Here is a 21,753-nt window from a genome sequence, read left to right as displayed (position 1 = left end):
CCTTCTAGAATGTGAACCATTGAGATCCTGATGTGAATTTCATCTAATGTTTTGTAATACCATCTGTCTTATTCAAATTTTTGAGCATTTGAATGTTTGAACCTTTTGCAGACTGCTTAAATACATGACTAAGGTATTCTGCCACAACTTCTGTATTTACCAGGTTTTCTTTACATTAATCTAGTTTAGTTTTGCAGACCATATAGATATTCTTTTAATGCTAGTGGGCATCATCGCAGCTGCAGCTGTTGGAATTGCACAGCCTGCCATTATCGTTGTCTTTGGACAGATGACAAACAGCTTTGTGGGAACTGACCAAAATGTGCCTATAGGTAAGTCACTAAACTTGCCCAAATACTTTTCAATACTACTCTGATTTCCTAGACTTCTACAGGCTGAAAATGTAGTTGGAGGAGGGCAGGCTTTAAAATACTGGGCCAAGACTAAGAATTCCCAATTTGAGTTCCCCTTCACATATTCAGAAAAGTAAGCTCTGACTCATGAATGCTTATACTAAAATAAATGTTGTTAGTCTTGAAGATGCTACTGGACTTTTGTTTTGCTACAACAGACTTAACTGGCTATCCCTTTGCAATCATGATGACTATCGATCATTCAATTTAGCAAAAAGCTGTTTTGGACACGGTTACAAGGCATGTCCAGATTTCTCATGGGAATAGCCATTTGGCAAATGAAATGAGAGTTCCTGACCCTGTGCTCTTGAATCTGTGGTTCTCCTGGTTTGTTTATAATCCTAAATGGTAGCTTCTATGCACTGATTTCTTTATTCACATGGGGCTCAGTCTCGACTCTTAGACAGAGTGATGCTTCTTCTAGGATTGAAGTACCATGTAAAAATGTCACCATTGCTTTGTGTCTAAAAACAGCTTTCAATACATTTTCCAGTTATACTCTTTCTACCATTTGTTTTATAGACAGAAATGACTCGAACAGTTCAGCAGCTGCTATAGATATAGAAGCCCAGATGACTACGTAAGACCCTATATCCTTATTATTTTGGAGAGTTATAATTGTCTTGTTGACAAGTCAAATTTTGCTCTTGTCATTCTGTGTGTGATTGCAGTGATGCTTCTTTTTTCAGTATAATAACAGAACAGCCATTTCCACATGCTGCTAAAGAGACGGCCCACTCACTGAACTCTGGCGTGTTTTTTTTCCCCACTCACTCCATACGTCTCTGATTTCAATGCGGAAGCAGGCAGTTTGACTTCTGTTTTTTCAGCTTCTTTTAGCTGGCACAGGAAACTGTGGGAAATTCCATTCTCAGAAAAGACGCTGAAAAAATGGAAGCCAAACTTCCTGCTTCCGCTTTGAAATTGGAGATGTATGGAGTGAATAAAAAAAAGCCAGAGTTCAGTGAGTGGGCCGTCTCTTGAACAATGTGTGTAAATGGCCAGTGTTACTTATTTTAAGTATTAATGTCTTCATCAGGTATGCTTACTACTATGTTGGAATTGGCATTGGTGTGTTGCTCCTTAGCACCATTCAGGTCTGGACCTTTATAACTACTGCTGCAAGACAAACAGCAAGGATACGTGATAAATTCTTTTTTGCTGTTCTTCACCAAGAGATGGCCTGGTTTGATACCACCCAGATTGGAACACTGAATACCAGACTTACTGAGTAAGATGTTTCAGTTCTACCATTGGGAATGGAGTGTGGAAAGAGGTAAATGTCTTCTGGCCAGAGGACAGCCTGCCAGATTTCATGGGCAGAGTCTGTCCAACTCCAGCTAGAGGCCAGAGACACACAAAAAATAGTTGCCATCCACGTATACCTAAATAGTTACTGAGTTGCATGCATTGTGTGTATGCTTTCTCTTCCTGACCTAACAGCTGGAATTGTGCATGTGGATTCCTTTTGAAAGGGTCAAAATTCTGCCAGCCAGCTATTTGGGAGATGGAGTAGGCTTATGTACAGTCCTTCCTTTCCTGCCAAAAAGCTGACTAGCAGGGTTTAATTTTTTTCCCAAAGACTCTGTGCACGCTAGCCTGTGATCAATGAACAGTCCCAAAAGTATAGTCACTAATTTAAAATATATCCTGTTATTTTGGGTTTTTTTCTGCATTTCCAGCTAATGAATATCCGTGTAACATTAACACTGACTTTCAAACTACTGGTTATTAAGTACCAATGAGAGTCCACTGTATGTGGAAAAAAGACTTGCAAATAACATATACTCTCCTGGAGCTTGTCATATTGGATGTCAGATGTTAAATACTGAGGGACATTCTTGCAGGCTTGGGTTGTTTCATTAATTTCAACAGAGAGCAGAATTATGAATAGAAGAACATGTACACGGATTTCCTTCTATCACTGGTTTGAGGTGCAAGTCTTATCATTTGACAGAGGTTTTTGAAAAAAACATGAAATCTACAACGTTAATTATTAGGGCATATTTAGTGAGACACAGGTTGTTTGTGTTCTGTTAAAATGTCATCTGAAGGTTCAAATGCCTGAATGTGCCTTTCTTTTTGAAAAAACCAAAGTCATGGATACTGTACAGTGAAAAAATAGAAACAATATACCGTTTACCTATTTAGATGTTGTCTTCCATTTTCATGCTACTGATTTGCTGGTAACTCCCTGTGACTAATTCCTTCCTACTCTCTTTTAATTGCAGTGATATTAACAACATTCAGGAAGGCATTGGAGACAAGATCAGTTTAATAGTCCAGTTTTCTTCTACATTTTTGTCAGGGATTATCATAGGATTTGTGTATGGATGGAAGCTTACTCTTGTGATTTTGTCCATTAGCCCTCTTCTTGTTATATCTGGGGCTGTGTGGTCATATGTAAGTTGTTAAATCTACTAATGATAATTCCTCCATCATTCAATTGCAACATTTAAGTTCAATGTACAGTGTTTTCTTTTAAAAGGGAGCAATATCATTTTTAGCATATGCATTTTAATAAGAATGTTTTAGTCAGTCAGTCATTTTGCTAAAATCCATATAATCCATATAAATCATATAATCAGTTTTGACATAGCAAGCTGATTGGGAGATGATTAATTCTCTGTGCAGAGGGGTTTATGCAGTGTTAGAATTAAGGCATTTCAACAAAGACATTTCCAGTTTCTTAACACATACAATAACCCTGTTAGTATATGTGGAATTAGCATTCTGTAAACTAACTTCAGTCATTTTTCTTTACGTTTTCCAGCTTCTATCCCATTTGACTACAAAAGAGCTGACCTCTTATGCTAAAGCAGGTGCTGTAGCAGAAGAAATCTTAACTGCCATTAGGACTGTTGTTGCTTTTAATGGACAGAAGAAAGCTACTACAAGGTAAAATCCTGTGGGTACATATGTGCGTAAGGGGGGGGGCTTTTTTATGAGAAAAGAGGTAGTGGAACTCAGTGGGTTGCCCACGGAGAAAATGGTCACATGGCTGGTGGCCCCGCCACCTGATCTCCAGACAGAGGGGAGTTTAGAATGCCCTCCGCACGCGGAGGGCATTCTAAACTCCCCTCTGTCTGGAGATCAGGGGGCAGGGCCACCAGCCATGTGACCATTTTCAAAAGGTTCTGGAACTCCATTCCACTGCATTCCAGCTGAAAAAAAAAGCCCTGGTGTAAGTTATTTACAATAGCTGCATAAATGTAAGCAAGAAGAAAAAGACCCGTATAGAAGCTGAGATTGTACCCTATGTCTCCAAAAGCTGAACAAAGTATCTCTCTGAGCCAGTGTATAAAAACAACCTTTCAGGTTAGATATGCCTAGCACATATTCAGATTTATGTAGTAATTATTCCACAATAACTTTATGAAGTGTATGATTCCTCTTCATTGATAGGAACCTACGGCAGATGAAGTAAGAGCTTATTTGTGGTATTTGATAGAAATGTTAATAAAATTGTTCCAATTACAGTGGGATTTCACTCTTAGTTCATGTTGGATAAACATTTAGGACAAACCTCCATGTTTCTATTTTGGAGTATCAAATGTATTCAAAGTTTACTATGACACACATTGTATGTCCATGTTGCCAGCAGTCACAAAAGTGAAAACTAGCGTGGAGTGTACAGGTTGCACATCTTACTTGTAGCCTTCATCACAGGCAATGTTGTACATGCTGTCTCCAGCTGTGCTTACAGTAAAAAAAAGAGTCCACATATTTAGAAGGGGAAAACATCCAGTATGATTCAAGTTGTTGAAAAATTTTACATACTTAAAAAATGGGGGAAATATTTGTTGCCCTGTAAGTATGGGAGTCAAAGCAAACGTCTGAAATATGATATTTTTGGATCTGCTTTCAGATATGATACAAACTTAGAGGAAGCTAGGATTGTTGGGATGAAAAAAGCCATCACCACCAACGTTTCTTTGGGTATCACCCAGTTTCTTATATTTGGGTGCTACGCACTCGCCTTTTGGTATGGAACTAAACTCACAGTGGATGAGCCAAAGAACTATGACATTGGAAGCGTGTTAATTGTAAGTTCAGTTGTTCTGATTAATGCAGACTTTAAAATATGATCTTGGGAATTCAGACACAAGTAGAAGTTTCATTTGGACTTGATGGTTAAGGCTAAGGATCCAGCCTGCAGAAACATTCCTGCCTGGCTCTGCCAAACTTATCTACCAAACTTATTGTGCTGTCAGTGCTGACAGCAATCGTGTTCTGGTTGTAGGAAGGGAAATGGAAGCTGACATACACCTTTTCCAACCCTGCACAAATAGCTGAGCCAATGTCAAATACAGCCACATGTACAAAATGTTAAGGGATGTATGTAATAAACTAATTCAGCAAAGATCACACATAATACACACAATTCTGGATGCTGTGAAGGCAATACAGAGCATATCCTGCTAGGATAACACAGTTCTGTGGCACCTCAAAGAAAGACCAACACATTTTATTGTGGCATAAACTTCTAACAAAGTGAACGTCAGCTCATGAAAACTTACGTCACAATACATTAATTTGTTTTTAAGGTTTCAAAAGATTTTTATTTTGCTTGCAGCAAACATAAGCACGCCCAAGACGGAACCAAAAATACCCTTAGAGTGTAATAAAGGTTAAGAATACAATGTTTCCAAAAAAGTAACACGTTACAAACCCTGAAAACATACAGGGATAAGGCCAATATAGAATTCAGTCACCGTATATCAAACAAGTTATTCCAAAGTCCTTAGGAGAACGAAACAGTGCTGCCGGTATGGCAATTGACCAGCTGTAACCGATGAAGATCACAATTGCATATGACGAGATGAAATGTAAGCGCTTGTAGAAACCGCTGCAAGGCGGGCAGAAGACAAGACAAATGAAATGTAAGCGCTTGTAGAAGCCGCTGCGGGGCGGACAGAAGACAAGGCAACGAGCACAAGCCGGCTAGATATTTCCTTTTTCTCGTTTCAGACTTGAAATAATCCTTCTTCAGGCCGCAATATCTAAAAATTAATATCAGACAATAATATCCCGACTACACATTCTGAAAAACCCCCCACTGAGTAAATTACTTACATCACAAATTCAAAATGAACAACATGTTTTCCAAAGGTCATATATCCATAAATGCCGAGGTGAGGGGAGTGTGTCTTATCAAACGCTTTATACACGATGGTGGGTCAATTATACCATTAACATCAGATGGTAAAACAATTTAAAGATACAGTTGTACAATTCTACCCATGAGTAAGTAAACCAAGAGACAAGTAATTTCAATATGTATAAAGAATTATAAATACCTGCCCAATTATGCTGTAGCCAGTCTGTATCATGTAATCTAACCATTGGCTAAAACAAACTGGGAGAAAAAAGGGGGGAGAGAGAGGGGGAGAGAGAGAGAGAGAGAGAGAGAGAGAGAGAGAGAGAAGGGGGGGGAGAGTGAGGAGCGGGGAGACCTGAAAGGATCACAGAAGTCACAGAGGCTGAATTCAAGTCATAGGAAAGGGGAGAAGTCTATATGATTGTTGAGGCCATGTGGAATCAAAGAATGGAGTCTAAATATCCACTTGGTCTCCGCCTGTAAGAGAAACCGGTTGCTGAGCCCCGGTTTCGAAACAACTTCCAGGACAGTGAATTGAAAAGGTCTTTCGTTCTGGTGTCGGACCCTAAGATGTTCATAGAGAGGAAGATCTACATTTTGAGTTCTACATCTAGAGACATGTTCCTGGATGCGTAATCGCAGGGGACGTGTAGTGCAGCCAACATAAAACTGGTTACAATCACACGTAAGAAGATAGATGACACACTCCCCTCACCTCGGCATTTATGGATATGACCTTTGGAAAACATGTTGTTCATTTTGAATTTGTGATGTAAGTAATTTACTCAGTGGGGTTTTTTTCTGAATGTGTAGTCGGGATATTATTGTCTGATATTAATTTTTAGATATTGCGGCCTGAAGAAGGATTATTTCAAGTCTGAAACGAGAAAAAGGAAATATCTAGCCGGCTTGTGCTCGTTGCCTTGTCTTCTGTCCGCCCCGCAGCGGCTTCTACAAGCGCTTACATTTCATTTGTCTTGTCTTCTGCCCGCCTTGCAGCGGTTTCTACAAGCGCTTACATTTCATCTCGTCATATGCAATTGTGATCTTCATCGGTTACAGCTGGTCAATTGCCATACCGGCAGCACTGTTTCGTTCTCCTAAGGACTTTGGAATAACTTGTTTGATATACGGTGACTGAATTCTATATTGGCCTTATCCCTGTATGTTTTCAGGGTTTGTAACGTGTTACTTTTTTGGAAACATTGTATTCTTAACCTTTATTACACTCTAAGGGTATTTTTGGTTCCGTCTTGGGCGTGCTTTTTTGTTTGTTGTCGGTGTAACTTGCTGAAGCTTATTAACCCCCCCCCCCTTTTTTTTTGGTTACTGCAGCAAACATAACACAGCTCTCTCTCTCTGGAACTCATCCTCCTGGGCAGTCTGTTCTTGTATTCAAAATTGTTCTTCAGTGGAACCTCTTACTAGATGTGAACCTTTGGAAATTGAAGTGGGCATTCCTTAAAAAGTGTAGTTAAGTAAACCAACAGCTCTAATGAAAGAAATAACCGTACCATGCATTGTTGGGTGGAAATTAATTGTATTGTACTCTAAATAAAATCCCAGTGTACTCTTGGCTCCCATACTAAGGACTAGTTCATACATGCACATGTCATGGTAATGAAGTATTAGAACCCTGAAGTGGAATGTTCTGCATGGCTGCATGGAAGTGTTCCTTTGCATAAAAGCCACCTGCAGTTAGAAAACTAGCACAGCAGTTCCATCCTCCGTTCTTTTCATAAGGTGCTGGTTTCCAATTTGAAAGTAGTTTTGTATGCAAAGTCCTTTCTGCCACCTCAGGACTCTGCTGCCTTATTACCACCTAACTTCTTGGCATATGTGGACCAGGCCTAAGCCTTTCCAGTGTCTTCCTTTTAAGGTTCCCCAAGAAAAGAGAGTACATAACTCGATTGGAAGGAGATCCAAAACTGTAAATGAAAATTGGATAACAAATAGTTTGTTCTGTTTTGTCATTTTTGTCGGAAAACTTTTTGGAGTCATAACTGAATTGCTGTATTAACGGATGGCAAATCGATGCAGGTGTTCTTTTCCGTGCTGATTGCTGCATTTTCTATTGGACAAGCTTCCCCAAATCTGGAGAGTCTGGCAAATTCTCGTGGTGCAGCCTATGAAGTCTATAAAATTATTAATCAGGTATTTATTGGCCAAAATACCTCACATGCTTTTGTTATATTTCAGGAGGAAGATTCATACAAAAAGAGAGCGAAGTCTTGATAATAGAGCTTAATCTGGACATCTAAAAACACATCTATGAATGCATAATGGGTTATGTTCTTTCTCTGAATTTGAGAAAATATGAGTCAATATTTGTCATCTGCCAAACTGAATAATATCTCTATGGGAAAATCAGGGGTTTCTTCATGGCCAGTTGAAATTCTATAAAGTGTCTGTCTAGCATGCATGTATGTACACATGTTCAGTTTTGCTGCCTGCATAAAAATATTGTTTTTAGCACTTTTGTCTTATTACAATGAATACCTTCCTTTATTAAAGAAAGGTGTTATTCATTTACTTATCTCTTACCTCCTTTAAGACCTTGTCTTGCTCACAGTTGTAGAAGCTAAAAGGAGTTTGTTTTGTTTTTTTCAGGGTAACTTAAGCATGACCTGGGTGCAAGCAACAGGGGATGTATTTGATAGGCTAAGTGAGTCACATGGGGATTGTGCTGCCGTTCATGGAAGGGACCAGCCTCCACCCACCCACTTTTAATTAGAAATATTCCTATTCAAAAAGCTATCATTCTTTAAATGCAAGCTGTTGTGACATCTATATGTCAAGAGCCAGTGTTGTGAAATGGTTACAGTTTCAGACTAAATTATGGTAGGTTCGGGTTTAAAGCCCTACTTAGCCCTGAAGCTCCCTGGGTGGCCTTTGATCATTCTTTTTCTCCCTTCCTGACCTAACTCACAGGGTTGTTGTGGCACTAAAATTGAGGGGACAGCAATATGTGCCAGCCTGAGCTCCATGGAGGAATGGCAAGATGAAAATGGATTGATAAGTCATATATGGAAAAGTCTAGTTTACAAAAAAAAAAAAAAAGAACCCCTCTTAGGTGGGACAAATCAATACTGTAGATGTCACACTACCCCCAACTACCACCTGGATTGTAACTTACTTGCAAATGTCATTCCAGCCCCGTCCCATAGACAGCAGCTCCAAAGAAGGGTTCAAACCAGACAAGCTGCGAGGAGAGATTGAATTCAAGAATGTCCGTTTTTGCTACCCTTCCAGGCCAAATACTCAAGTAAGTTTTTCCCCATCTTTTTGGAGATGCAGCCATTTGTATAAAGGGAGTGTTATGGGCCGCATTCTGTGCAAATAAGAGTGATGATAGTTTAAATGGCCTGTTTTTTTCTAGGAAATTTGCCCCCCCCCCCAATATTTGCATCTGGTTGCAAATATAAAATGTTTTGAATGTGTAAAGCTGCCTTATAAATTGAGTCAGACCTTTAGTCTATCAAGGTTAGTATTGTCTACTCTGACTGCCAACTGCTGTCCAGAGTCTCAGGTCTTTTACATCACCTCCTAACTGAGCCTTTTAATAGGAAATGTCAGGGATAAAACCTGGGACCTTCTGCAGGTGAAGCCAGTGCTCTGCCACTGAGTCACAGCTCATAATAAAATGCAATCGTTAACTGTGTGCATCACTTTTAGGATATGATTGATTATCTACACTGTATTCCCATGGGTTGACTTCTTGAAACAGTTTACCAATGTAGCTGTCACCATCATAATTTTATTTAATAGTAAATTAATAACTCATGTCAATCATGTAAGCAGAATAACCAAGCCTCTCCCAGACATGGCGGACATGGAGGAATTCCATATATGGAGGAATTCCAAGGCTTAAAGAAAAATATACTTTGTAATTTTGCAAAGAAAAATCTCAGAAATTTCCCACTGATGATTAAGTGTGCTTCAGAAGACATACATACAATCTTGAAAACAATTAACAGTCAATTAAAGGGAAAAAAACTAGAAAGAGATGGAGAGATTTGCTTCTCAGACTCTTGACAACTTACAGAATAATTGTAAGGACAGACTTAGGGGAGGGGCTAAGGGAAGTTTCTGGATTATTTATATCCCCCTTATGTTTCCATATAATACCAAACTGCCCTATGCCAGTCACTATGGCAATGAAACAGGATTATCTACTGACAAAGTTTAGACTTGGGGGCCTATCCAAGTATGCTGAAAAATATTATTTTGTTAAAAAAGGAAGAAAATAAAAATAGAGTAAAATCCTGCGATAGTAACTTGGCTTTAGAAACTGTTTAAGAAGCTTTTGTAGTGATAACAGTGGGGGGTGGTTTACAATTGGCAGTTGAAAGTGACATTAGTTTGAAAAACTCCCGCTAATGGTACAAAACTAAGAAAGACTGTGAAAGAAAAAAAGGCATACAGACTAAACCACTGACCAATATATAAGCCTAAAAGCAAACTATAACTGCAGTGATATAAAACAAACAGTGGTTTATAGAGAAGAAGGAAACATCATACAGAGAAAAACAAAAGTTCTAGAAGGAAATAAAAATGAAAATGTTTACCGCTGAGGTTACTGGAAAAAGAAGGCACTGGCAGTTAGAAAACCACAGATATTATGTTCAAATTTGAAGAGCAGCAACTATTTAAAGTTAGAAAAGAAATTATATGAAATTAAGGAGTAATGAAGGATAAGGAAGTGAATACCGAAATAGAAATGTTGGGGGTGGGGGAAGGATTTGTTCACAATCGTGTCTGTGTCAAGGAAAAGGAACACTTAGCAATGTAGAAAATGTATAATAAATGTAACAGGTCGCCATAGGTCGGAGGCGACTCGACAGCAGATAATTTATTATTTATTATTTATTTATTATATTACATTTCTAAACCGCCCTCCCCGTCAGACGGGCTCAGGGTGGTGTAACGATTTACATATACAATTTAAAACAGTAAAAACATTATAAATAAACATTTAAAACATTAAACATTTTAAACATTTTTCTGTATACAATAAAATTTCTCAGTGGCGGATATAAATAATTAAAATTCAGCATTTCAAATGCAGGGCCTAGGTCTTGCAAAATGCCCTGCATCTGACTTTGTGAGCACCTGCATGGGTGGTGGACATTCTTCAATGGTATGGTCGGCAAGAGGACAGCCTAGCCCCCACCAAATGCCTGGCGGAACATCTCTGTCTTGCAGGCCCAGCGGAAACATAACAAATCCCGCCGGGCCCTAGTCTCCTCAGACAGAGAGTTCTACCAGGTCAGAGCCAGGGCTGAAAAGGCCCTGGCTCTGGTAGAGGCCAGACGGACCTCCCTGGGGCCAGGGACCATCAGCAGATGCTTATTAGCTGATCGAAGCAACCTCCGGGGAACATATGGGGAGAGGCGGTCCCGAAGGTGTGCTGGGCCCAGTCCACATAGGGTTTTATAGGTCAGCACCAAAATCTTGAACCGGACCCGGTACTCAACTGGTAACTAGAGCAGCTGTCGGAGGATAGGTGTTATATGTGCCATGGTTGGAGCTCTGGCAATCACTCATGCAGCTGCATTCTGAACCAGCTGCAGATCAGGCCCAAGGGAAGCCCCATGTAGAGCAAGTTATAGTAGTCTAATCTGGAGGTGAACATTGCCTGGATCACTGTCGTAAGGTCATGGGTCGATAAGTAAGGGACAAGTTGTCGAGCCTGTCTTAGATAGAAGAATGGGGATTGAACAACTGCTGCGACCTGTGCCTCCATAGATAGGGAAGCATCCAGGACTACCCCCAGGCTCCTAACTCTCGACAACGGTACAAGCAACACTCCATCGAGAGCTGGGAGCCAGAATCCCGCACCCATGGACCCTAGACCCACATGCAGGACCTCCATCTTCATGGGATTCAATTTCAGCCGACTCTGTTTCAACCATCCAGTTACAGCTTCGAAGGCACGTTCCAGGACATCTGGGCAGAATCGGGCTGGCCGTCCATCATCAAATACAATTGGGTGTCATCTGCATATTGATGGAACCCAAGTCCTAGACTCTGTACCAGCTGGGGGAGGGGCCATATGTATACGTTAAGGGGGAGAGTATTGCCCCTTGAGGGACACCGTACACGAATGGGTGGTGGGGTAACAACTTCTCCCCCAAAGCCACCCTCTATCCCCGACCATGGAGAAAAGAGACAAACCACTGCAAGGCCGTCCCTCGTATCCCCACATCGGCAAGGCAGTGGATCAGCAGGTCATGCCGACCGTATCAAATGCTGCTGATAGATCTAATAATATCAGCAGTGCCGACCCACCTTGATCCAGCTGTCTACGGAGATCATCCATCAGGGCAACCAGTAACGTTTCCATCCCATGCACCGGACGGAACTCGGACTGGAAGGGATCAAGGGATGAGGAATCATTCAGGAAGACCTGTAGCTGCTCTACCACTGCCCGCTCAATCACCTTACCCAGGAACAGGAGGTTCGAAACTGGGCGATTACTGACTGGGTCAGCAGGGTCCAAAGATGGTTTTTTCAAGAGAGGCCTAACCACAGCTTCCTTCAACGCTTCTGGAAAAATCCCGGAGCTCAGAGACATGTTGACAATGGTCTCCAAGGCATCCTGTAGCCCATCTACGCTGGCCTTCACCAACCACAAAGGGCATGGGTCCAAGGAGTATGTGGTAGGCCTAACTGCTCGCAGGATCCTGTCAATCTCATCCCTAGAGAGTGGACTGAAATGGTCTAATATTATTCCAGAAGACGGCCAAGGGACCTCCAGTTCGCACACTGTATCCACTGTGGCTGGGAGTTCACGGTGGAGAGACAAGATTTTATCAGCAAAAAAGTTCCCCAAAGCCTCACAGCTAATATCCGAATTTGAATTTTGACACACACAAATTTAATGAGGAGAAAAAAAATGGTATTTAAAGAAAACATGTTCACATTTTTTCCAAAAACAGCAATATATAAAACAAATCCACAGGAAAGGCAGGGGAAACAGCATCTATTTTAAATTTTGTCACTGAGCAATAATAATAGTCAAATAAAGATTAACATAAGTGTATAAAAATATTTTTATGACAGGGGCAGCACATGAATGTTTGAAAAATAGGTTTTAAAGATTTGTAGTAAAAATTCAGAAAAATACCATTAGCAGCACTGAAAATTAATATAGTGAAGGGAAGAAAGGTGAAAAAACACTGCAAAAATACCACAAGAAGAGATGGGGGGATCTTTAGGTATAGCACAATGAAAGCTGGCTATAACAAAAAAAGACAGAAATGGAAGCAAAGGCAGCCAAGAAGGGGGAGTCAAAGTCAATTCAAGGCAATAACATGAGGCAATAACTGTCAAAAGGAGTGTGTTAGGAAAAATTAAATTGAGTTGAAAGGGCATGGACAATTTTAAAAATAGAACTGTTCTGTCTTACATACAGTAAAGATATAAACTATATGATATCCCCAGCAATACAATAAAATTGTTGACTGAAGAAAAGCAGAATTCTTTAAAAAGATGAGAAAGTGCCAAAAGCAAAGATGATTCCAAGGTATTACCATTCCAAGGTTTAATACATTACCAGAGAAAAACAGGGAAAGGATTTTGTAAGAAATGAAAATGCAGTCCTAAGCAGAATTTTTAATTGTATTTTAATATGTTGTTATCCGTCCTGAGCCCACTCACGGGGAGGGCGGAATACAAATCTGAAATAAATAAAATAAATTACTCCAGTCTAAGCCCATTGAGATCAATGGAGTAACTCTTCTTAGGATTGCACTGTAAAATGCTTAAATAAAAGAGAATAAAGAAGAAAATCTGAAGAGGTATGTGTAAATTAAGCAGACATAAGAAACAAAAAAGCAGAGAACAGTGGTGTAATGGAGTTTATTGTGACTGAAAAGTACAATATGATTTTTAGGGTTGCCAGGTTCTCTTACCTTTCCAGTAGGAGAGGGGACTTGACATTTACCTTTATGATCTTCATGAGTATGCTCCTGGCAGGGTGCAATGATGTCACTTCCAGAAGTGATGTCATCACACTCAGCAGTAGGCATGCACCTGCCCTTCAAAGGGGCTGTGATGTTGTCGCAGCCAGCAGAAGTGCTCTGGCTATGCACTGGCCCAGGAGGTTTTTTGTCTCCCAGGCCTGTTCTTTGGGCCTTTTCTCCCCACAGGCCAGGTGAGTGGCAGTGGAAAGCAGATGCTGGGAATGGGGGATCCCCCACCCCCATTGGGGAACCCGGCAGCCCTATTCTGAAACATTCAGAGCACTTCAGACTGTCAAATAAATCATCAGGTTTTGATACAGGCAGGTTAACACCGAAGTATCACTATTTCTCAGCCAAATATTTTAGGTAGAAGTGTTAATTACAAAATATACTATTTATACACTACTTCTTTTTTTAAAGGAAATTCTTAAACTTATTCATGGATTTTACCACAGGATATTTGCCTATATAACAGCACAGTATCTTCTGTAACTGTAGGAGTCGATTTATAAATTCTATTCAGACACCAAATATATTGCTTTCGAATACAAGGAGCAGTATACGATCAATGTAATGAACCTTTATTCTGGGTAACATTCTATACCATCCTAATCAATATTTAAAATAAAAGGTTAATTTTTTTTAGCATTTTTAAAAAGAGAAGAATAGAACCTTAATAAAGGAAGTATAAAAGAAACTGAAGGGTTTTATGAGCACCCACTTGTCTATGCATCTTTTATTTCATGGTAAATATGGTCAGCTCAACCCCATTCATGAAGAGAGATGGCAAAAGTTGTATTGATCAAAAATGACTGTGTACCATTCCAGATTCTCAAAGGTCTAAATCTAAAAATCCAGCCAGGGAAGACTATTGCTCTTGTTGGCTCCAGTGGCTGTGGGAAAAGCACTACAATTCAGCTATTGCAGAGATTCTATGACCCAGATGAAGGAGAGGTATGTTTTCATGGAACCACTGCTATGACAGTTATGAGACTTTCTATATAAATGGTATCTCAATAAATTTCACTAAACAGAAGTAGCTTATAATCACTCTGAAGTTCATTGCCATAATGCCCTATACTCATCTACTTTGTCCGCTGTATTTCACAGTAATAGACTTCATCCTACCACATTGGAACCCCATCCTTTCTCCAGCAAGCTCAAGGTAGCATACATAGATCTCCCTTTATCCATTTTACCCTTGTAACAACCCTGCAAGGTATGATGGGCCGAAGGAGAGTGAGTGGCCCCCAAGGTCACCCAGTGAAGTTGATAGCTATGTGGAGACCAGGTCATACTCTAGTGTCTGATGGAGCAGAATTGTAATGCCTGGTAATAGGATGTTATGCACACTACCCACTACCTGAGCGTATACCATTCTGTTACCCATGTTTAACTTAAAATCATTTTTATTACATATTTCCTTCTTCTAGTCAGTTAGCAGGTAAGCCATTTCAGAATACTAATAATAGCTAAATGGCCAAGTATGTTAACTAACATTCCTTTCATTGGTTGTTGTGGGTTTTCCGGGCTGTATTGCCGTGGTCTTGGCATTGTAGTTCCTGACGTTTCGCCAGCAGCTGTGGCTGGCATCTTCAGAGGTGTAGCACCAAAAGACAGAGATCTCTCAGTGTCACAGTGTGGAAAAGATGTAGGTCGTTTGTATCTACTCAGGAGGGGTGGGGTTGAGCTGAGTCATCCTGTAAGAGTTTCCCAGGGTGTGGAATGCTAATGGAGGGAGGCTTCACTGTATCCTGAGGAGGTTCTTTTGCATATGGATTGGTACTTGATGTGCTAATCTTCGCTGCAGGGCTATTGTCGGGGATAGAATGTTTTGTTAGCCTGGTGTTTTTCAGAACTGGAAACCATGCTCTGTTCATTCTTAAGGTTTCTTCTTTCCTGTTGAAGTTTTGCTTATGCTTGTGAATTTCAATGGCTTCCCTGTGCAGTCTGACAAAGTAGTTGGAAGTGTTGTCCAGTATTTTGGTGTCCTGGAATAGGATACTGTGCCCTGTTTGCGTTAGGCTATGTTCAGCCACTGCTGATTTTTCAGGTTGTCCAAGTCTGCAGTGTCTTTCATGTTCTTTTATTCTTGTCTGGATGCTACGCTTTGTGGTCCCGATGTAAACTTGTCCACAGCTGCAGGGTATACGGTATACTCCTGCAGAGGTGAGGGGGTCTCTACTGTCTTTTCCTGATGGTAGCATCTGTTGTATTTTTCGGGTGGGTCTGAATACTGCTTGAACCTGCTTGAACCAGTGGCTGAACATAGCCTAACGCAAACAGGGCACCTTCAAACGCTTTCTGATTCAATCTTTTAAGATTCCACTCCAATTCTTTATTATTCATTGCTGTTAACTGTTCTTGAAGTATTTTAATTTCCTGATATAATTTCTTTTTCCCTGGTCTCTTTTTTAACTGTATTTCTTTGGCTTTTATTTTCTCCTCAATCTCTTGTCTTTTCTCCTCTTTCTTTTTTCTTACTCTACCATTTAAGTCCATTAGTATGCCCCTTACAACCGCCTTGTAAGCGTCCCAAACTTTGTCAGTTGGTACTTCTTTATTTACGTTATATTGTATGAAGAACTTTGTCTCTCTTCTCAACATCTCCATACTCTCTCCTTCCTGTAGCAAGTCCTCATTTATTCTCCATGCTTTCCTTTTTCTCCTTTTCCCTAATTTCCACATGATTGGATTGTGATCTGAGCCTACCATCGGCATTATTTCTACCTCCTTAGTCCATAACGCTAAGTCTTTTGAGGCCCAGATCATATCAATTCTTGATAGTGTACAGTGCCTTGCAGAATAAAAAGTAAATTGTCTACTTTTAGGATATTCTCTTCTCCATACATCTTCTAAAGTCTCCTGTTGTATCAAGTCAAAAAAGAGCTTTGGTAATAATCCTCTTTTCTTTTGTGCAGTTGTTGTCTTTTTATCTAATTCCAAGTTCGAACCTAAAATGTAGAACAGTGTTAAGTGTCAGAGCAGCTTTTTAGATTCCAAAGTATTTGTGAGAGAGGGAGATCTATTACTGTCTACCTCATGTTGCTTCATAACATGAGTTTTAAGCAGACTACAAAAATATAAAAACTAGACCACATTTAATTGGCTGTGAAAATCAATCACAAGCGCATAACATTTCTCATCTGAAAGTGATTGGTCTACTATTATCTTCTAATAAAATGTCCTATTTATACCACAGTAGCATACTCTCTCAGAATATTGTACCCCCTTTGCAGAACTCTAGATGGTAAGGCATTTACATGCACCAACATAAACACACGCCTGTACTGAGGAACAGTCAACTATGAGCAATAGTCAGGCCTCAGGAAGCTAACCAGATGGAAGAATACCAAAAACTGAGTAGAGCAAACAGGTTATGTTCTACAAATTGTGCTGTTATAATCATACCTATATAAATGGTTCCTAATCATGTTCATGACTTCTTGAGTGGAGATTGAATGGAGGCAGTCCAAGGAAAGATTAAATAGCAGAAGTCATTGTTCTAAAAGTTTATCTCAATGGGAAACAAGTCATCTCTCATCAAGCCAAGGTAGCCCTCTTGGATGTCCAAGTGTATAATTTTAACTTTAAGAGAAAAAAAAACATCATCCAAGCCCAAGCTTCAAGAGATAATTGTCCCAATTCAGCTCGGGGGGCCACCCCCCACAATACAATTTGGAACTCCAGAGATAGAATGTAAGAATTTAAGAGACCTGGATCAAAGGACTCCCCTATTTTATACCCACACCATATAAACTTTGCATGACCACCTTGGCATTGAAGAGTTTAATAGCAGCTGGAATATATTGAGCCCCAGGAGAGATAAATAATTGGGTTTTAGTTGTCATGTTAACTAAACAAACTGCACACAGAAAGCTCTCATCCAAGTTAAAGAACCAATAACTATTTATCTAAAGAAATATATTTACATGAGTTTAGTGGAGAGAAATAACTAGTAACTGATCTAACTAGCTTTAGATTGAAAGTAGGTCATCTCTCTCAGGAGAAGACACCATGCTGCCTCTCCTGGTGAATGCAGGGAAGAAGACAGAGAGGAGGAGGAGAGGAGGGAAGGAAGGAAGCTTCCTTGGCAGGAAGGAGACTGATAGCAGCCTATCTGTCTAACTGACTCTATTGTTGTTCCCTTCCCTCTTCTCTGCTGGCAGTCCTAAAGGCCTGAGCAAGAGACATTGCCAGTTCCTTCTTCTAACATATATTACTTGTGCTTCCTTTCTTCCAGGTCAAGCAGTGAGGAGCAAAATGCACATATTCCTCTGTTGTGGATTCTAAGTTTAGTTTAGGATGTCATGACATAATAGTCCTGAGAGTCGGCTTCTAGGTTTTTCTGTAAATGTGCAAACAAACATGCATTTTTTTCACTGCTCGCAAACTTACAGTTTTCAGCTTTAAGAAGAAGAATTTATGAATCGGTGGCTTTATGCCCAAAATAAATCCTTGAACAAATGGAACAGAGTTTGCAACAATTCTGTTTTAGGATTCTCAGAGGTGTCTAACATCACACCTTTAGATAAAATGGATTAGATGGCTTGATAAAGTCATGTACTTATATCAATATAAGACAGCCACACCCTACACACACACACACACAAATCTCTCAGATTTGGGTTGCAGTGAGGCTATCTGGTCTTTTGTGGAAAAAGTTGGTAAGAATTTTAGAAATTTATCTTTAACTGCAGGCTAGGTTAAAGAAGGGATGGCATGCATGCTTTCTTATTTATAATCTCATTTACATATACTAGTGTTTTCTGTATAATTATAATTCTTTTTACTTAATCTGATCAGGGCTAGTGACACTGATTTTTAATAAAGTTCTTAAAAGACAACATAGAGTGAATATTGGCTGGGATACAAAGTTTTTACCAGAAGACTGGTGCCTGTAGTGAAGGATCATTGAAGAGACTGATTATTTTCCACATAGCTTTATGGTTTAATGGGTAATGTGTTGCTGTGAAGTAATCAAGAGACTTGGTTTCCATGTGCCTGTTTTAAGTAGTGCCACACATGAGGGGCAAGGGGAAGTAACACTCCCAACACAGAAAGATGCGCTTTCTGTCCCTGCCCCTGATAGAACATGCCCTTGGTAAGGATATGTGTGTCCATCTACTGCCCATATGGCCAGAAGTTTGGAGGGGAGCAGAAGTCACTGGGATTTTTCCTTACTGCTGTTGTGGCAAGTACAAAGCAGCAGGATATTATCATTGTCTGGGGGAGAGTGAGAAGGCCCAAGTCCTTTGTCAAAAGACATTTGTGGGTCATATCCCAAGAATCCAGTATTATACCTGGTTACAGTGGACAACTTTCACTGAGATCAATGTGCTTGTATAGTTATACTGCTGCCATTGGGGTTTACATATTTGTAGATGTAGGTTGAAGTTAAAATTTGTGTTCAAGGCCTGTACTTGGGTGGGGAAAGAATTTGTGCTGAGTTTTTGCAAAGCTGAGGGGTGGCAGGTGTTGTTCAAAAATGTCGTTTTCTCCTTAGTTTTAGACATCTATTTTCATGGGGAAAACAAATGAGAAACTAGTAGCTTGACGGTAGTTTCAGCGGGGTCGCTGTGTTGGTCTGCAGTAGATGGCAAGGCTCAAGCCCAGTAGTACCTTAAAGACCAACAATGAGTTTCCAGGATATAAGCTTTAGGGAATCAAGCTCTCTTTGTCAGATTTCTGATGAATGAGTAGCCTGAACAATTTCTTTAGAGATATTTATTTAAAACATCTATTTAGTAATTTCATTTTCCAGTATATTATTCACTGCAAAATCTGTAAAGCTACTAGCTACTTTCCTGCCCCATTAAGTTCTGCTTTATCTCATTTATAAATTCCTACATTGTTCTCTCAGATTACCATAGATGGACGTGATATCCGGACACTTAATATCAAGTGGATGAGAGAGAACATTGGCATTGTAAGTCAGGAGCCCATTTTGTTTGCCACCACAATAGCTGGCAACATTCGCTATGGCAGAGAGGATGTAACAGATGCTGAAATTGAGCAAGCTGCCAAAGAAGCTAATGCTTATGACTTCATATCAAAACTTCCTGATGTGAGTACCTGAGCATTCAAATTCTCTTTTGTGTCCCTAGTGCTTTTTTTCCTGACAATATACTGCACATCTCTTTCTGAGCATAAGGTGGTTCAAGTATGTGGGGGGAAATTGTTCGGTGGAACAATCTGAGTATTGTTTGGCTAATTCTCATAAATTAGCACAGGCAATCTAGGTGTAGTTTTTCTGTTTGGTTTAGGATGTTTGAGACTGAGTTATGATTCTAAAATAATCTGAAAGAGAAATTCTATGCAATCTGCCTCTTTTGTAAGAAATTGACATGCAGACACATTGTGGTCTAAATTCAAGCATGATCTTCAACTCTGTAACTGACTTAAATGTTACTTTGAGTAATTCCTAACACTTCTCAGTATGGCTGGTGTCAGCATATCCTGAAGTAGGGCATCTGCCAGGGCCCAGGATTTCTGGCAGGGCCCATTACCACCAAACCACATGCCTCCTCGACCACCTGCTGACGTGCCTTTCCCCCACCTGCTCACTTCCAAGTGCTACATCGTTTGTGCTTATTGCACGTTGCAGCCAGAGAAGCTGCCAGCACTGCCAAGGAAATGTATTGTGTATGGGGGGGGGTGTCACAGTGTTGGCCCTCTCAGTCACATACATCATCCAATGCTGTTGAGGGAAGGGCATGCAGATGGCTGTGAGCATGGGTAGTTGGGGGGTGGGCTTAGGCAGAGAAAGGACATATATAAGTAGGGTGCTAGGAGTAGAAAGGAGGCGTCAGCAGGGGTGCTAGTGGTGGGCAGAGGAGGGGAGGGGGCCCCTGAACATTCTCTGTCCAGGGCACCTCAAAACAACAACATTCAATTTATGTTGCTCAGGACAATTTAATGCCCACTCAGAGTAGTTTACAAAGTGTGTTATTAGCCCCACCCACCTCACCCACCTGTGAAGTAGGTGGGGCCAAGAGAGCTCTGAGAGAGCTGTGGCTGACCCAAGGTCACCTAGCTGGCTTCAAGAGGAGGAGTGGGGAATCAAACCCGGTTTTCCAGATTAGAGTCCTGCCGCTCTTAACCTCTACACTAAACTGGAATCAACTGTGCTCCTTGGCAACATATCCTTTTCTGAGTACTTACGAGTACTTTAGTTCTCTCTTCTGAACAAAGCCTTGTAATGCAATGCCACAAATTATAAGGAGTGTTTGTAGTAAAAAAAAGACATTGGGCTAGCTTGAGCTATCCATATTAAAGCTGAGTGCTAGGAATAAGTTTCTCCCTTTTTAAAAAAAATGTTAAAAAGATTAAACTTGTAAAAAACAGAATTTCTTGCTTTCAGATAACAAGAGAAGACTCAGAAAGTAGACATATTTTCCTTAGCTAAAGATAGATATTCATATATTCCTACCCTGGTGCGCCTCCAAAGGGCACTGCTGTGGTGGCAAACCCAGGCTGGGATCAGGAGCGGAGCAGGCGACAATACTCACCCCCTACCTTAACTTGGCCGGGATCAGACTCATACCCAGCCCTGGCTCAGCTGAGACGTGGCTCAGCTGGGGCCCACTCTCCTGCTCCACAGCCCTCCCAGGCTGTGGAGCAGGAGAGCGGTTGCCCCAGCTGAGCCCTGGCTCAGCGCGCATCTCAGCTGAGCCAGGGCTGGGTTTGAGTCTCTTCTCCCCCCACTGTGCCTTACCCCTGGGAAGGGAAGTTCTACCTTACCCCTGGGAAGAGTGGAATGGGGGGGCCTTGTCGGTCGGAATATGTAGTAACGATGAAATGTTACTACACTTGCTCAAAGTTTTAAAAAAAACAACAGTGATGTGTACTGCAATGCCTCCAAAGCCTGAAACTAAACAGAGGCTTCGAGGCAGGTGTGAAAGGAATCATAAGAGGCCAATTCGAAATTGCTGGGAACAGTGAAAGGAGTGGGTGCCAAACCGAAGCCACTGTGATTGCCCCGACTACTCAGAAATGGCGCTTTAAACTGTAAGTGCAAAAGGGGCCCTAGATGCTTCAGTTTGAGTTTGTTTGTTTATTATTGTTTGTTTATAGTCCTCTCACCCTGAATCTTTGGTGTATTTGTGTTTGCCGTATATGTCTAGGGCTGATTCTTTGACAGTTCTCAGTTCAAATTATATATTGTTCACTATTTTCTTCTCTTTTTTTATTTTTATTTTTTTAAAAAAAATTATTTTAGAACATAACATTACAAATACAAGGCTGCTATAAAATACAATATTGTGAATCA

The 21,753-nt window shown here is 40.5% G+C and overlaps 1 protein-coding gene across 1 annotated transcript in view; it reads left to right on the top strand.

Moving 5' to 3' along the window:
* The first annotated feature begins 970 nt into the window (after positions 1–970).
* Positions 971–21,753, top strand: part of ABCB5 (ATP binding cassette subfamily B member 5) — a 46,280-nt gene continuing 25,497 nt past the window's right edge. The window contains exons 1-9 of the mRNA XM_054990938.1: positions 971–993; positions 1,453–1,644; positions 2,645–2,816; positions 3,187–3,311; positions 4,282–4,459; positions 7,555–7,668; positions 8,669–8,779; positions 14,310–14,435; positions 19,345–19,548. Of these exons, the coding sequence (XP_054846913.1) occupies positions 986–993; positions 1,453–1,644; positions 2,645–2,816; positions 3,187–3,311; positions 4,282–4,459; positions 7,555–7,668; positions 8,669–8,779; positions 14,310–14,435; positions 19,345–19,548 (1,230 nt within the window). The 5' untranslated portion in view covers positions 971–985. The remainder of the gene's footprint in view (positions 994–1,452; positions 1,645–2,644; positions 2,817–3,186; positions 3,312–4,281; positions 4,460–7,554; positions 7,669–8,668; positions 8,780–14,309; positions 14,436–19,344; positions 19,549–21,753) is intronic.

Source organism: Eublepharis macularius, chromosome 11, assembly GCF_028583425.1.
Source record: "Eublepharis macularius isolate TG4126 chromosome 11, MPM_Emac_v1.0, whole genome shotgun sequence".
In the NCBI taxonomy this organism is placed as follows: domain Eukaryota; kingdom Metazoa; phylum Chordata; class Lepidosauria; order Squamata; family Eublepharidae; genus Eublepharis; species Eublepharis macularius.
This window is presented reverse-complemented; position numbering and strand designations above follow the sequence as displayed.